At 48.6% G+C, this 18,194-nt stretch overlaps 1 protein-coding gene across 1 annotated transcript in view; it reads right to left on the bottom strand.

Moving 5' to 3' along the window:
* Positions 1 to 16,678, bottom strand: part of BARX2 (BARX homeobox 2) — a 55,100-nt gene extending 38,422 nt beyond the window's left edge. The window contains exon 1 of the mRNA XM_084868372.1: positions 16,053 to 16,678. Coding sequence (XP_084724498.1) covers positions 16,053 to 16,239 — 187 coding nt within the window. The 5' untranslated portion in view covers positions 16,240 to 16,678. The remainder of the gene's footprint in view (positions 1 to 16,052) is intronic.
* Between the last annotated feature and the right edge of the window lie 1,516 nt (positions 16,679 to 18,194).

The following is an 18,194-nucleotide window of genomic DNA, read 5'->3' as shown; positions in this document are numbered from 1 at the left end:
TTTGGCCTCTGGTGAAGCCGTCTAGAAAATCACGGTGACGTGTCAGTCCCCCGAGACTGCCAGCTTCCCTCACAGCCAGACAGTCTGTGGGTATGTTCACCACACCGTGAACGTTTTCAAAGCACCGAATGAGTGCTCCTGAATCAGTCACTCCTCCCCAGCACCCTGGGAGGTAGGTCTGGTCTGCCAATGGAACCGAGGCATTGGGACCTCACAGTCAGTGGGGGGTCCCAAGCACAGTGGTTTTCCTTTTTTAAAATACATTTTTATTCATTTCAGAGAAGACGGGAGAGGGGGAGAGAGAGAGATAGAAACATCAATGGTGAGAGAGAACCATTTCAGCTGCCCCCTGCATGCCCCCGAACGGGGGATCGATCCCGCAATCCGGGCATGGGCCCTGACAGGGAATCAAACCGTGACCTCCTGGTTCATAGGTCGACGCTCAACCACTGAGCCACACCGGCTGGGTGGCAGAGGGGTTTGCTGACAAGATTTTTCCACTGAGTCCTCGGCTCCCTCACAGCCTCTGAACACCAAGTACATGCGATTGCTGGCAAGGCACCCCATGAATACCATCACTGTGTTCTGATACAATAATAATGATCCTTTGTGACCCAGGATGATGAAATTCCTCTGCATTGTTAATATATATGATAATTTGGCTACCTGTGTGGCTGGGCAGGCCCTTGCCCAATCAGAAGTCACCGAGGAACGCCTCTGATAATAAGCACGTAGTCCCTAGGACGAGTTCCAAAGTGAAAGATTCCATTCTCATTTGAAAACGTGCCTTCCTCTGGGGACAAGTGCTGAACAGGCATCTGAAGATCCAGGCGTCAGCAGAACTCGCTTCCTCACTCTGGCTCTGCTTGCCAACATTCCCTCTCTCCTCCCTCCGCCCACACGGCCCACTCCTGCCCACTCCCCGCCTCCCGGAGCGCAGACACGTGCATGTCGCCTCTCTGAATTCCTATGTCGAACAGAATATCCCTCCACACGCTGCCAAAGATCCCTATCTCCTGCAGAATCCTGTTGGAACAATGGTCTGAGGAACGTGGGGGACCGAGTCAGCCTCCCTGCACAGATCCAGGGCCCCATGGCAGCCAGGAGGACAGAGCACATGTCTAAGGTGACCAGCCGTCCCGCTTTTGGCGGGACAGTCCCGATTTTTAACAATTTGTCCCGCGTCCCACTGCGTTGTAAAAAAAAAAGTCCCGAAATTCTTTCCAAAAATCGGGACTGTCCCGCCAAAAGCGGGACGTCTGGTCACCTTACACATGTTCCATCCCACCTGCTCCCGCCTGGCCCCCACCCACCACCGCACCTGGGTGAAGTCACCAGAGACGGCTGATGGGAATCTTCACCCTGAACGGGAGGAAGAAGCAGCACCCTGTTCACTGGGGGTTCCTTCCCACCATGAAGAGGGAGAACGCCTCATCAAGAGGACGTTTCTCACACCATGGAGAGGATGCACCAAGGAGAGTATGACATCAGCAGATACTTGACTGCCTAGGCAACAGTGACCAGCTGAGCAACACAATTCCAGGAAAACAAATCCATGCCGGGCCCCTGTGCCTGCGGCCCTGTCCACAGCACGGCCTGCATTCCCACTCAGAGTGCAATCCCAAACCAGCCCCACCAGCAACGCCAAGGCCTGAAAGAGGGACTTTGTCAGCAGCTCCCTCGGAACCCCAGACCCAATGATATACTAGGACAGTGGTCGGCAAACTCATTAGTCAACAGAGCCAAATATCAACAGGACAACGATGAAATTTCTTTGGAGAGCCAAATTTCTTTTTTTAACTTAACTTCTTCTAATGCCACTTCTTCAAAATAGACTAGCCCAGGCCGTGGTATTTTGTGGAAGAGCCACACTCCAGGGGCCAAAGAGCCACATGTGGCTCGAGAGCCGCAGTTTGCCGACCACGGTACTAGGACAACGAATAGCCCCCAAACTGCTACCTTTTCCCACACCACATTCTCTTCTAAAAGAAAAGACTCTCCTTAATCTCTGTGCTTCCAATAAGAAATTAAATGTGCTGAGAAACTCAGCCACTTTTCTAAAAAAAACAAAACAACAAGGAAAAGTCGTTGGGATGCGTGAGGAGACACAGCTTCAGGGTAATTATTATAAGCAAGTCTTGTAAAAAAAAAATGAAGTAGCAAAGCACGTTTTCTGATGCCGTAGGGTTGGCCTGTTTACGCCACTCCTGTACAAATTTACAAAATTCTGAATCCCCATTCTAAAATAGAAAGGAGGGGGATGAAACCTATCTACACATGAAGTTGAACAGCTCACAGACCACCCAGGTTGCAAGAGGCCTCAAAAGGCCGCGAAGGCAATGACACAACCAACAAGAATGCTCCAGCCTGCAGTGGTGGGTTTTGGAGCTTTTTTTGCTATTTTTTCCTACCAGGATATTTCATTTTTCTTGGGTTTACTTCACCATTATCGTGATCTTTCCCCGAAGGGCTGTGCTTCAGTCAATCAAGATGAGGTTATCCTTATAAGATAATTATTTGTAATAGAAACTGTCAATTACCGAGCATGAATGTGCTAGGGACTACGCAGAAGCTTTAAATACATTATCTCGTGTAACCTACATGACTAACCCTGTTCGGTAGTTATTAATATCTCCTTTTTACAGATGAGGAAATTGTCGGGGAGATGAAATGACTTGCCTAAGGCCACACAGACAGTCCAATGTGGAGAAACCGAGGACCACCTGACTGGAAAGCCATACACTATGATCTCTCCCTTAACTGGCCTCACACGTGTGAGTCATGGGGTGTAAATTGCATCAGTCTCATCTGTAAGCTGTTATCTACCCTAGTGTAGTTCCCCAACCTGGCTTTTCAGGATAATCATAGAGAAAGGTTTTTAAAAACAGACCCACAGAAGTGCCGCAGCCCAACTAGACATAATGTGAAAAACCCAGCTCATATGCTTTTGTTTGAGTCAGGGATGGGGAACCTTTTTTCTGCCAAGGGCTACCTGGCTATTTATGACATCATGCAAGGTCTATACAAAATTACCCACCTGAAAATGAGCCATGGTGACAGTTCCTATCCCTCCCTAACAATCCCTGGTACCACACATCCAACGAAGTCTAATATCCAATCGTGGTTACAAAATGTAAAGAGACCGCCACCAGCGTATCAACCCATATCAACATCATTCTTTCTGGCTAAGCAGCTACATTCACATGTGTAGATCCTTGGCATTCACAGCTGTCCTTCAATGGTTTTTGTCCCCCCGCCCCCCGCCCCAAGTTAAATTGTCAACAGCAATGGGCCATTCTCAAAGCCAAGGATGGCATGTCACACCAGCAGATGCAATCAAAGGCAATTTATTGTGGTTTGAAACTTCATTGAGAAGTGGGGGAAAGAGAACCTAATCGCTCTTGCTTGCATGATTATGGATGTATATTTGGTAAAACACACACACACACACACACACATACACTGGTCAAACATTGAATTAACTCACCCCTAATGCCTTGGCAGGGCCAGAGCAAATGATTTCTCCGGCCTTATACAGCCCTAGGCCTGGATGCTGCCCACTCCTGATTTAAGTGATGCCAAACCACTTGGGCAGACTTATTTTTTTCCTCAACAAGTACCTCATAAAAAATAGCCCCAAATCTTAATTGTCCACAGCACTGCTCTGGCCTTTAGTTGTTAAATATTTTCTCTCTGGTTCGTAATAACCAATGAACACCTGATGGGAAGTCCACCTCTGATGGCCCCAGAACCACAGCTCAGAGCCCACGGGATGAGTTCAGTGTCTCACAGTTGGATGGCATCAAGTCCATCATTTCCCGACGACGTCACTTCCTGCGAAGTCTGCGTGCTTTTTATATTTATTTATTTATTTATAAGTATATTTTATTGATTTTTTACAGAGAGGAAGGGAGAGGAATAGAGAGCAAGAAACATCAATGAGAGAGAAACATCGACCAGCTGCCTACTGAACACCCCGCACTGGGGATGTGCTCACAACCAAGGTACATGCCCTTGACCGGAATCGAACCTGGGACCCTTCAGTCCACAGGCTGATGCTCTATCCACCGAGTCAAACTGGTTTTGGCTCTGTGTGATTTTTAGAATTCTTCTGGAATCTCTCAGAAACCCAAATCGTCACAGGAAAGGAGAGATGAGAGACTGACTGGCACACATAAAATGATTATCAATATGTACAAAGGAGTTCAAAGGTTCAAAATAAACTCCTGGGCTGGCTCAGTCGATGGACCTGGCTTTCTATACAGTAGTGAGTTCTGTGGAAAGGGACAGACCTGAGTGCATTTACACACTTTCATATAGATTCTAGGTAGTACTGGAACTTTATTTTTAATTTTATTTTTTAAATATATTTTTACTGATTTCAGAGAGAAGGGAGAAGGAGAGAGAGAGAGAGAGAGAGAGAGAGAGAGAGAGAGAGAGAGAGAGAGAGAGAGAGAGAGAGAGAGAGGGAGAGAGAGAGAGAAACATCAATGATGAGAGAGAACCATTGATCGGCTGTCTCCTGCACAACCCCTACTGAGGATGGAGCCTGCAACCCAGGCATGTGCCCTTGACCGGGAATCAAACCATGACCTCCTGGTTCATAGGTCGATGCTCAACCACTGAGCCACACCGGCTGGGCTTGGACCATCTTTCTTGAAGAGATTTCCTCCAAAGCCCAGCTTGCCTACTAGCTTTATGAGGAATACTGTCTCGCAGGAGGGGTTTGGGAGGCTGACGACACAGCGAAGGCTCAGTCCCTTGGCGTGAGCCCAGCCACCATGGGTGTCGTGCTCAGAGGACTGGCTCGAGCCTCGCAGGAATGTCTGTTCACTGGCCACGGGTCTGACAGATCCACCATCCCTTCCGTCATGTCCTATTTGGCCACTATCCCCTGGATGTGGTCATTAATTCCTGCTGACCGGTGCACTGCCAAGCGCCACAGCACAGCCCTCTGGCTATAAAAGGTCTGAGAAGGGCCCTGGGGCACTTTGATTTAGTGGGGTTTTTTTTTTTCTCTGCCCCTGTGTGTGCTTAGGCCCAGAGGGCTGGTCTGCCTAGGGGAAACCCTTTGGCCAACTCTCCACAGTAAAAACTCTTTTGTCCACACTAAGGAGTGGATTTTGTGTTGTTTTTTTTTTGTTGTTGTTTTTTTAATATATTTTATTGATTTTTCACAGAGAGGAAGAGAGAGAGAGTGTGAGAAACATGGATGAGAGAGAATCACTGATCAGCTGCCTCCTGCACACCCCCTACTGGGGATATGCCCGCAACCAAGGTACATGCCCTTGACCAAAATCGAACCCAGGACCCTCCAGTCCGCAAGCCGATGCTCTAACCATTTTCGGCTAAACCGGTTTCGGCTAAGGAGTGTTTTTTTCCCCTCTGAAGGGGCACAGGAAGGCAGAGCTCCTAAAGAGCCACATTTGAGTCAAAAAATATCTTAAAGAAACATTTCTAAATTAACTGTGTGTATTTTGTAGAGAAGAGGAAAATGTCTTGGCTGCACCAAGCACCTGCCACCCCCGATGTCACTGTCACGTGGTCTAGGTTACCTTCTCCAAACCACAGTTCCCATCCCTCCCTAACAATCCCTGGTACCACACATCCAACGAAGTCTAACATCCAATTGTAGTTACAAAATATAAAGAGAACACCACCAGCGTATCAGCCCATATCAACATCATTCTTCCCGGCTAAGCAGCTACATTCACGTGTGTAGATCCTTGGCATTCACAGCTGTCCTTCCATGGGTTTTATTTCCCCCCCCCCCTCCAGTTAAATTGTCTACACTGTAGCAATGGACTATTCTCAAAGCCAAGGATGGCATGTCACACCAGCAGATGCAATCAAAGGCGATTTATTGTGGTTTGAAACATCACTGAGAAGTGGGGGAAAGAGAAACCCAATCGCTCTTGCTTGCATGATTATCAATATATATTTAGGAAAACACACACACACACTTCCAGCAATTCCTCTAGTCCCTGTGCCGGCTCAGGAACCATTCACTCAGATGCCAAAGCGTTGCTGCGGGAACAGCAGTTACCTTGGTGATAAATAATGTCCCCACCCAGCCAGAGGCAGTAAGAAAGATCCCAACACCAATTTCAGAAGTCCCAGTGGCTGCGTGAGTGTGAGCTGTGCGCTTGTCTAACTATAAAGTGTTCTTATTTCCCCTCCGTGAGACCGAAAAGCTTCTGTTTCAGGATAGAAAAGCTATTAAGAAAGCCATCAAAAGCCCCACAAGATCAAGGGTTTCAGGCGTATGGGGGTCTCCCGTACTATCATTTTTCAATGTTTATATTATGGAGAATTGCAAACATACAGAAAAGCACAAAGTGTAATGTAGAACATCTGCGTACCCATGACTGAGCTTTGCCAAAACTTAATGCTTGGCCATATTTACATTAGGCCTTTTCCTTAATAAATGCCGTAATTACACGGGAAAATAAACACCCACGCCCTTGCCTCCCTACAGAATATGTAGGTATTTTGCATGTTTTCAAGCTTTATATAAACGGTGTCAGATTGTAAGTGTCAATCTACAATTTGTTTTTCTTCCTCAGCATCGAGTTTCTAAAATCTATCCATATTCACACAAGTGGATCTGACTCATTCATTTTCATCACTGCATAAAAAGATAGCACGTATGATTTCTTTTTATTTCCTTCTAAAAAGCAGGGATTGTTTTTTGGAGTTTTCATATCACAAGCAATGTAGAAATGATACACGTGTCCTTGTGCACACATACAATGATTTCTCAAGGCATCCACGCCGAAGTGGGAGTGGGAACTACAGGATGCGTGTGCATCTGCGGCCCTACTGGGTGTTGCCACAAACCTCTCCAAAGTAACTGTACCAAATCCTACTCCCCCCATCCAAGTATGAGGGTGTCTGCTGCTCCACATCCTTGTCAGGAACTGATAACTGTCAGATTCTTTCATTTTCGCCTACCCACTGGGCAAGAAATGGCTTCTTCTGTTCACTGGTGTGTGGCCGATTACCAGGGGAGCAAACTTCTGTTCACGCTTACTGACCGTCTAGCAGCCTAGCTCTTCGTTTCTATGAACTGCCCGTGTTTTGTACCTGCCTCTTATCTTACTGCTTGTAAGAGATCGTTACCTATTCTGTGACTGGAATAAAGCTGCTTTGTGTCTCTGCTTCCCTATCCGTAAGGTGGAAATAAGAATAGCCATCTCTGCCAAAACTGGTTTGGCTCAGTGGATAGAGCATTGGCCTACGGTCTGAAGGGTCCCAGGTTCGAATCCAGTCAAGGGTATGTAACTTGGTTGCGGGCACATCCCCTGTCGGGGGTGTGCAGGAGGTGGCTGATGGATGTTTCTCTCTCATCGATATTTCTGGCTCTCTATCCCTTTCCCTTCCTCTCTGTAAAAAATCAATAAAATATGTTAAAAAAAAAAAAAAAAGAAAAAGAAAGAAAAAGAAAGAAAGAAAGAAAAGAATAGCCATCTCTTAGGGATGATTGGAAGCTGGTCATGAAGTACTCGGTTCAGTCAGTGCCTAGGACAGGTTAGACACTAAAAAACACCATAGCTGTTTCTGCTGTTGCTCTGAATACAGATAAGGCTCAGGATATAGAGTATTTCTAGCTTTTCTCCCAGGTATGTCGCTCCCTTTGGAGTAAGACCTGGAGGACTCGGAGGAGCCGCCTCAGCAACTCCCCTTGTCCAGACTATTTCCCATGATTCCAAGGCATGATCCCAGCCCCTGGTTATTTGTAAGTTACCATCAGGAACATAGGGAGTCCGTTCCCCTAGATTAGGGGTGTCGAACTCAATCAGAGAAGGAGCCAAAATCTAAAATCCAGCCTAAATCGCGGGCCGAATGGTTTACTGAACAGTCATAAACTGACAATGTCATAAACTGACAGCGGAGTGCAGTGATGACAGCGCGGTGCGGGCCACATTGCAAGGCCTGGCGGGCTGGATTTGGCCCGCGGGCCTTGTGTTTGACACATGTGCCCTAGATCATTGTTTCCCAAAGTGTGGTACGGGTACCCCCAGGGATACGGGAAGAGTTTGGTGGGGGTACGTGTTGCACCGGAGTTTGGTGGGGATATGCACTACACCGTGCTTAGCTGTGCCTAATACTACGTTCTCATGAGTATGAGAGGTACTCAGTGTTACGAAAATTATAGAAGGGGTGCACATATGTCAAAAGTTTGGAAACACTGCGGCCTAGATATTGCTTCCCCTCAACACGGAAGTTATATTTCCTCCAATCCACACGCCCTGGCCGTGGCCTCCTCTTGGGAATCACCATGGGCCCGAGAACGATTCCGTCCAAGTGTGGCAGGAACTCTGGGCGGAGGGCACCGGGCTGGAGAGGCTGGCAGGGAAGTCAGGGTTAGGGACCTGTCATGTTTCCTAAGATGGAAACTCAGCCGTGACTTCCCGGGATTCCACCAGGCCCAGGTGATCCCTGGATAAGAAAAGCCGAAGGACAATCATCCTGTCACTTATCACATACACCGGTGTTTGGGTAATAATGGCCAGAAGCACACTGACATCCCCCAGGGGGCAGCTGGTCCCTTTCAGTGCTCAACTGCGGGGCCAAGATCCAGAAGGACACGCTCCTGAGGACGTGATGGTGAGAGAGAGAGAGAGAGAGAGAGACGCAATCAAAAGGGCTCGCATCAGCCTCCCTGCTGGCGCTCTTGACATCCTTAGATTGGTGTTGAGAGTCTCCCAGCTTGGCGCCTGTGCCCCTGACTTTTCCTGGGAGAAAGGCCGTGTCCGTTCATCCTGGCAAACCCTGCCGAGCAGAGTCAGCAAGCATAGATAGCTGTCCTCCACGCCTATCAGGTAGTCCTGACGTCAGCTCCAATGGGTCACTAACTCTCAGGGTCCCTTTCCAGATGCACTTGAACATGATCTAACGTTCAGAATGATCCCCTTTCGGATCCAGTTTCAGCGGGCGCTGGAGAAAGCAGAGACTTCCCGTAGCGACTGAAGGAAGAGGCCTTCTCAGAGCGATCCTGGGTGAGAGTCAACCCCCTCAGAGCGATCCTGGGTGAGAGTCAACCCTGGCCCAAATATAATTAGCCCATCTCCTGATATCTATCTAGGTGCTTTGCTCTGTTCCTTAAGTGCATGCCAACTTTCCACCTTCCAGAGGTTAAACTGCCATATAAAAACGCTCTGGCGATGATGAGTAATTAGACACCGTCATGGAAAACTAACTGTGTTTTTATTTGGAGCATTCGTCTTAACAAGGCATTTATTTTTTCTAACTGTTAGGAAGCTGCAATAAACATCGACGAAATCCCGAGGGTTCGCAAAGGTTTTTTTTTTTTTTTTTTTTTCTGGTTAAAATGAAAACAAAAAACCACACAGAGAGTATTTCGTTGGCTGATACCACCACCTTTGTACAAGGGCCCTGCTCTGAGCCCCGTGATTAATACATTCTACTGCTGATTCTATTCTGTCCCCCATGCAGTCGGTGTGGGGGGGGGCGGGGGAGGAAGGGGGGAAGAACCATTCTAACCTCTGGACAGCCAAAACGGAGGCAGACCCTGGCCAGGGGGGAGAGGAGGGTATGTCACATGTAAAATGTCTTCACCCACATAGTCTCCATCCTTCTCTTCCCTTTCTCTTCATCATACTGAGCCCGAGGGTGCCACCTGCAAGCAGAGTGGCTGATGACAATTCTGTGAATGTTCTGGCTTCAAGAAGGCTCAGCCAGCTGTGAGCATGGGGTCCACAACCCCCCCCACACACACACACACACTAAAACCCCCCACTCCACCGAGTGCTGCAGGGACCCAGGACTCCCCAAAAGAGAACACGGAAGCTTCGATCTACGCACCCCATCCCATTCCTTGCATCCCTCTTCACCCAATTCCAGGGAAGACTTTGCCAACGGACTTAGCTCCAGGATCTGAAGCCATTTCTCTCGGCCGGGACCAGTGGTAAGTGTGGGGGTCGGGCTCACAACCACCCACAGAACGTCCCAGGCTTCGTGCAAACGACGGAGCCTCACATCCGGGCGACCTGCCTGGCTTTCGTCTCTGTTCCTCTTCCTCCTGGCCCTCAAAACCAAAGTGCCAGTGACAAAAAACTGCTCCGGGGTTAGCATGGACGCAGGCCTCCGCCCTGAACGCCATATGCCGGGCAGGCCCAGGCCCTGGTCTCCTCCCCTAGGGGGCTCCAGCGTGTGTCGAAGTGGAACCGACGTGAGCCACTTGCAAGGCCCGCTGACCAAAGGATCTGAGAAGCCAGCTTTGTTTTGTCCCCACAGCCACTGAAGGCCACTGTGGCACACACAAGGCTGAGTGGAGGAGCTTCAAGAGTTTCAAAAGGTGCCGAAACCGGTTTGGCTCAGTGGATAGAGCATCGGCCTGTGGACTGAAAGGTCCCAGGTTCGATTCCGGTCAAGGACATGTACCTTGGTTGCAGGCATATCCCCAGAGGGAAGGTGTGCAGGAGGCAGCTAATCGATGTTTCTGACTCTCTATCCCTCTCCCTTCCTCTCTGTAAAAGATCAATAAAATATATATTTTTTTAAAGAAGCCCGGTTCCCTCTCTCTCTCTCTCTCTCTCCCCCTCCCCGCTTCATCTCTCTGTACAATCCTTAACTGCTTTTCATCAGACCCCTGGGCTATATTAACCCTAACCATCTTTGCATCTAGAGTCCCGAGGTATATTAAAACTGACAACTTGATCACCGCCGTCCACGCTCGTATCACAAATTGTTTTCCGTCCAGACGTACCACAAAGAAGCACGCAGACGAGCACATCTGCGGGAAACTGGTTTCATGGGATCACCCTGGATGCAGTTTCACTGGGGTTGTCGTTAACGAGGTTAACCTGACAGTTTTGCTGGCGATAACGCCCTTTAGGTGGAGTTCAGGGAGCAAATTCCACAGGGTAAGCAAAAGCACCGGAGCGTACTAAGGCTGCCCGGTCCCAATTCCAAACTGCCCATCACGTACTTGGGAAGAGGACTGAAAAGGGCTTGGCCGTGGTTCTGCGGGTTGTCCAGAGACATTTTTAAAATACCCCAATTGTTTGTCAAATTTTAGAGGGAACTTGAAATTAGTGACTCATCACAGTGCCATCACCGAGCAAGTGTAAATATTGGTTGAGTTAAATTATTGCATTCAATGGAACTGCAGATTACAGGCGTTTGGAGGGGTATGGCAACTTGTGAAGGAAACGTCTAATCATTTTCTCATTAGGAAAAAAACATCACAGCCAGAGCAGAAGAAATAGCTCATGAAGTAATCACTAGTTAAAACGGACTCCTTAAAGAACGCCCTATTCAACAAAGGACTTATAATATTTAAGGGCTAATAAAACGACAGCTGAGGATCTCCAAAGAGCTCAGCCCAAATATAGGCTGACCCCGCTGAGCCCCGGCCCTGTGAGTCCCTTGATTTATGTGGCCTTACAATGGGAGCAGGAGACGCCGTGATGAGTAATTGCTAATAAAAGCCTATTTGCCTCTGGCGGAGATGCAAATGCTTGTTCGTAATGATCATTTTCCCAAACCCCAGTTTACATGTCTCCATTAACATTCCAGTGCCCAGCTCCCAGGGACCTACGGGGTCTGGTTTCCGACAGAAAGCCAGAGCTGGGTTTGGGGAAACCAGGGGAGCCAACCCCAGGAGGCGGTAGCTGGTTCCCTCCCTCCCTCCCAAGTCAGGATACACATCCGCACCACCTTTCATTTTTTGCGGCGATGACACCCAATCTTTGTGATTAAAAAAGAAATGAAAAAATGAACCCATAGACACCACCTCAGAGAACCTGTTTTTCTTGGACCCACCAAAGGATAAAATGTTCTCAATGTTACCTCCTAAGAAAAACACTCTTCCCCAAATGCCCCTTTTAATTGGCTGGTTGTCTGTGCCTTGGGGATGACTGTAGGGGTTCACCCCGGGTGTGTGACTCTAGCACTTTGCAAAAAGAGTGTCTTCTTGGGGACACTGGTCTATGCCCCCCTCCACCTCTATATACCTCCGGTCAGCTACGCGATAAGACTGGCCAATCAGGGAGAGATTCAACAAGGATCATCCTGCCCGAGAAGGGGGAAGGAATTAGACTATGGTTTACATTTTTTGTATCCTCACCCAAGGATATATTCACTGATTTTAAAAAGAGGAAAGGGAGGAGGGAAGGGGGAGAGAAACATCAATCAGCCACCTCTCATGGGCAACCCCAACCAGGGATCGAACCCCCAAACCCAGGTATGTGCCCTGACCAGGAATTGAACCCAAAACCTTTGGTTTACAGGAAGACGCTCCAACCAACTGACCCACCCGGCCAGGGCTGGCCTGTGGTTTTAGTGGAATAATTAAAAGCCACGTACGGGTCAAGGGTTGTAAAATGTTCAAATGTCTACATTCACCTCCCCATAAAAAATGTGTATGTGCAAGTCTACGGTAATATCTAGGTTATACTATGGATAATTACATTCAATTCTAAGTAGCTATCATAAATTATAAGTGCAGCCGGTTGGTTTCTCGGGATCCTCGTATGAAAATTCTGAAGGTAAACTCTGACATTCCTGTTTTTGTGAAGTGAGTTATTCATTTTTTCCCCCACACACCCCTCAAATTTAGAAACTCTGCCTGTGTCTAAAGATCAAACTGAAAGCCAGATCCCACCAAAGCTACTGTGCGGAGACCTTCCCCCCTCACACACACACAGGTCTATTCCATCCTGGAGGCCAGGTTTCTGCAAGTGACTCTTCCACCAAGAAGCATAAATCACAACCAGAGGAATCGACAACACTCTGCAGACTCCAACAGTATTTACCACACCCTACGCAGCACCTCCTGCCCGGCCTTCAATCACTGTCAGTGCTCTAATGTTTGCGTGTGATCCTTACTGATTCCCAAATGGCAATATATTTCCGTTCTGAACGAAGGAGATCAAACTGAAAAGGAGACCAACAGGTTATCCACTAAATTAATTCTGAGCACACTGCGCATCTCAACGGTGGTCTGAATCCCAAACCTATTTTCAAATGGAGGCTCTGTTTGCGCTTCGTTTTTGAAATCTTGCTTTCAATGGAATAATAAACGTTCCTTTCGTTTGGCTTAATTTCCCACACCGGGTTCCCCCTCAAATGATTATAATGTCACTTAGGAGATCCGCCGTGACTTAGAAACAGCTTTCTGAGGCTAAACTCACCCTGTTTATCATAAGAAGGGCCTGTTAAAACAGAGAGTACTGTTTTTTTGAGGATGAGCTTCCCATTAAGGTTAGCGGACCTAATAATAAATCACTGTCAGCTGATTATCTGCCTGATGTAAAACTGTTACCATTTCCCAGCCTACCGGAACTCAAGATCTTCTGCCTGAGGAGATTCGGTATCATGAATTAACATTTTAATTATTAATCTAAACAACATGGACTGCTTAGCTAAGCAGAGGCCTTTTCAACGCGATCGCTTTCTTTCCACCCCAATTTTATGTACTGATTATGCATAAATTATAATTTATAAATATAAAAAAAGTGGTGACTTTTTTGTATCTTCGTTGCCATTGTTTGACCTGACAAAGTTCACTTCTGTTCGTTATTTAAATCTTAAAACAGCAAACTGAACAATGAGTAAGTTCCGTAACTTTCATTCCAACGTGTGCCTTTCTCTTGATTTGAATTTTTTAATGCATCGGTTCCACCAAAAGCGCTAGTTATCTTGATACAGAAAAAAAACGACAGTTTCATTCTGGGTGACAGATGCCAAGAACTTATTGCTGTTGTTTTTTAATTAATAAAAGGAAAAGAGATTAAGTTCATCCAGGCTAAGATTTTGATCCTCAGCATAACCGTTAAAAGCAACAAAACGCTTTGAAAGCAGGGTCTTTGCAAAACCATCGCGAAGACACGGATGGGATTCCCATGATCTAATGCGTGTAAGGCTTTAACTGTAACTGTAAACCCACCAAAAGCTTTGGGTCTGAAAGTGTGGACTATTGTAGCCAGTTTTTATGGGTTTAATTCCACAGGCAAAGCCCAATTTCTGTATTTTTAAGTCTCAACGAGAGCAAACTCCTAACACATTTCCAGGAGAACAACGCAAAGAAAGCAAGCCCTGGAGTGAGAATGCAAGAAAACCACTGCCAGGCAAGACCCTCTCTCACGATCCATCAATGACCACCCGAAGCACAAAACAGAGCGACGCTTTCAGTTCATAGTATATGCACGGCCCTCTTTTCACACGCAGCATCAGATGAGTCATTCTATTTCCCTCTGATTAATTTCCCACACAAGGTTCCGTAAAACACAGCACTTAGCCTTGACCGGTAACTGGACTACTGTTTTCAGAGGCTCTTTATTACTTGTTCTCTGACATGTTTTCTTCTCTGATCCAGTTTCCGAAACTGTTAAAAGTCAGAAAAGGCTGCCTTCAAATCAATGGATGGCGGTGCAGTCACTAAAAACAAAAAACAAACACACAAAACAAAACAAAACACCCCTGCAGGCTCTCTGCTCTACCTGGGTGTTTAGAAGTTGTTCTGTTTTGTCCTGGGAACCTCCAGGTATGTAACCGTAGCAGGGTGCATTGACATTTGTGATGAAAACAGATCCCCTCTGTTTAATTTGTGATATAAAGGATTTGAGTTATTGTAGCAAATGATTACATGTATGCTTAACGCAAGATGCAGCCTACCTCCCCTGTCCCACATCTATTAATATAAAGACTATTCACCCAGGGTGAATAGTCTTTATAGATGTGGCGGGCACACAGATGTAAAAATATCAACATCAAAGAAATCTACAGTGTTTCTAAAACGTCTTATCTGTTTCTTGTCTTGGCTTTTTCTGGGTTTTTAAAATTCAGTATTACACGTTTTTGGTAGGGGCTTTTAGGCCTAATTTCACCTTACAGATACAATTTATTTCACGGAGGTGTAACTGAACATAATATTCGTGTTATAACCAAATACAGGTAGGCACAGTCTGGTTGTAAAAGAGCTTTATGGTGCGTATTTACACACATATTCACTAACTTTCAATGGAACCAACAGAAAGTAAAGGATTCCAAGCACTGCCCAGGTCTTGGCCTGGCCATTCCAAAAGTGCCTTTCAGAACCACTGCTAGCTCTTCGCTTTACTTTTTCAATGTAAATATGACTACATTAATTTATGTCATGCCATCCCTGCAACAAATATAACCTCAAAGGGTCTTTTGGCTTGGAAATGCCACATGTACACCTTGAGAGGAAAGCCTGGCCAATAACTTTTTAAATAAAAATTGCTTCAGCTTTTGTTTTGTTTTGCTATCCCTACGTTTTGACAGTCTAAATTCTCTTCATGTACTCAAAGTTTTATATATATATATATATATATATATATATATATATATGCCTTTGGATTTCTTTTCTACATAAAGCTACGCCTTTTTCAGTATACTTATGAAATAGTCTTTATCGTCACTATTGGTCTTAATTCTTCCAGAGAATGAAACCCAGATTTGAGGAATGTTTTTATTGTTATCATTTTTGTTTTGTTTTTTGTTTTTTTAGTTGTTTAGTTTAGTTTAGTTTAGTTTGGTTTAGTTTAGCAGGCACATAAAACTAATTCCGCTTACACCACAGTGCGACCTATTCTGGAAATATTTTCCCCCCAAAGGTAGATCCTTTAAAGTTCAGTGAATACAGGATTTTGTCCAGAGCCTCGGGGTACCGCTTTACTTGAAAACTCCACAGCGAAGACAGAAGATTGGAGGTAACTCCAGGCGAGAAGCAACACCACTTCCTGAAACAATATTTTCGGCGCTGAACCAGGTCAAGAGTTTGAACTTTCTGACGGAGAACCAAGGAGGCGCTGGGAAGAAGGAAGCGCCCTGTGGCTCAGGCCACCGGCTCTTGGGGGGCATTGCCTTCCCCCCCTTTTTTCCAACCTATGTCCCACACCTTGGCCAGCTCTCCCCGGGCTGCAGGAGCCTTAGCCATTTGCCCAAAGCTGCTAATGCTAGTCCTCTCGCCCTCGGGTTGGAGGACAGAGGCGGTAAAGCGCCCCAGACACCAGCCAGAGAGGTAGCGCACCCCACCAGTCCCCCCCAGCCGGGCGCCTTACCGGTGCAGGAATGCAGGGGCTTGGGTCGCACGACCAGCGAGGGGCACACGGAGTAGAGGGACAGTTTCTCAAAGTAGTCGCACGTCTCCTTGGACAGGATCTCGTCGATCATAAAAGTCTTGTAGCGCCGCCTGGCTGCTTTGAGCTGGCCGGGCGAGGTGAGCCGAAGCTCCGCGTGGCAGTGCATGGTGAGCCGGGCCGCGGGGCTGGCGCGCCGGCGGGGGGTGGGGGATCCGTGCCCGGCGCCTGGGCAGCCGGGAGGCGGCGGCGGAGCCCTGACGGGGCGCGGAGGGGAGCGGGCACCCGCAGATCTAGACCCACCCGCAGACCAGCATCGCCGCCGCCGAGCCTTTTGGGGACACGGCGACTGTCAATCAGCGCGCGCGTCCTGCGGGGCCGGGTGCGGAGTCACGTCGAGGGGGCGGCGGCGGCCGGGGACCCGCCTGTGCCAACTCGTCGGGGGAGCCTGCGCGCCGCGTGCCCGCCGCTCTCCTCCTCGCCTCCTCCCGCCGGCCCTCGGTCTCTCTCTAGCTCTCCGGCCCGTCTCTCTATTTTAAGACACTCGCTTTGCCTCTGCTCCCCGCCCCTCTGGCCGGAACAACCTCCAGGTGTGTGTTGTCAGGGTGCGCGCTCCGGGGTGCGCGCGCGGTGCGGGGAGCGCGCACGGCCCCGCCCGCCGGCCTGGCCTCAGGGGGCCGGCGCGTCCCAGCATCTCACCACCCGCCTGGCCCCGCTCCCCCTGCCTTCATTTCCTTCCTTCTTTCTTTCTTTCTTTCCTTCTTTCTTTCTTTCCTTCTTTCTTTCTTTCTTTCTTTCTTTCTTTCTTTCTTTCTTTCTTTCTTTCTTTCTTTCTTTCTTTCTTTCTTTCTTTTTTAAATATATTTTTATTGATTTTTTTAAGAGAGGAAGAGAGAAGGATAGAAAGCTAAAAACATTGATCAGCTGCCTCTTGCACACCACCTACTGGGGATGTGCCCGCAACCAAGGTATGTGCCCTTGACCGGAATCGAACCTGGGACCTTCAGTCTGCAGACCAACGCTCTATCCACTGAGCCACACCGGTTTGGGCTCCCCCTGCCTTCAAACCGGCGGGGTGGGGGGGAAGAAGCCGAGTTCTCGCTGAGGCTCCGGAGCCGGCTCCCCCAGGGACCAGTGTGCCCCTGGGACCCCCGCCAGCCCGGCCCGGAGACCTGCGGCCGCCCCTCCGAGCCGAGCGCTGGGTGTGTGCGGCCGATTGATTGCAAACTGGACTGCCCCATGGAGATCCCAAACCACGGGTGACCCTTGCCCTGTCCGTTATCCCAGGAATAAACTGTAGAAATAATAATAATAAAAAGTAACCGACAAAAGTGTGTGCTCCTTTTTTATTTGTAAACTACGTGTAAACTTTTTTTTTTCGGTCGCCAGCGCCGGCGTGCCCTTCGCGGGCAGCGTGTCCGCAGCATCTGGGACCCGGGACACTCCCGGCAAAGCGACTTTTGTCCCCTTCCCGCGCCGCAGGGCTCCGGGAGCCGCAGACACATGCAGATTGAGCGGCTGGCCTTCTTCTCCGGGGCGCCTACCGTCCCAGTGCGTTCCCAGCAGAGTCTGCAGGAACTTTTATTTTCCGTTGTGATCTTTGGGTGAGGGGACCCCCGCCCGCCTTCTCGCCAGGGGGGGCTCCCACTGCCCGAGTCCTGACACTGCGCGGGCGCCGGGTTCCCACGCTGTGTCTCCAAACCGGTGTGCGCGGAGCGGGGAGGAAATCGGGAATGAACGATGCGGATCGCCTCCTCAGTCCGAGTCAGAGTTTGAGAGCTGGTGACGGCGTTTCCTCACTCGAAACCTGGAATCGGCCCGCGTCGTGGCGGGGTCTCTCGGGAGCCAGTCGCCGCAGAGGGACGCAGACGGGGAACGAATCGCGGAGAAAATAGGCAGCAATAAACCCGATCAGAGCCGAGCGGCCAGACGCGGCACCTTTAAGAAACTCCATTCCCGGGGTGTCTGCCTGCCCCTCCGTCCCCTCCTCTCCATGTACAACCGTTTTTCCTATATTCTCCTAATCCAATCCAGGCGGAGGCGGCTCCGGGGGTCCAGGTGGTGGTGCGCGTCCCGCGGATGGAAGGTCACCGCCCTCGGGGCCGTGCGCGCCCCGGCTCGGGC

Source organism: Pipistrellus hanaki (assembly GCF_964339955.1).
Source record: "Pipistrellus hanaki genome assembly, chromosome: 19".
In the NCBI taxonomy this organism is placed as follows: domain Eukaryota; kingdom Metazoa; phylum Chordata; class Mammalia; order Chiroptera; family Vespertilionidae; genus Pipistrellus; species Pipistrellus hanaki.
This window is presented reverse-complemented; position numbering and strand designations above follow the sequence as displayed.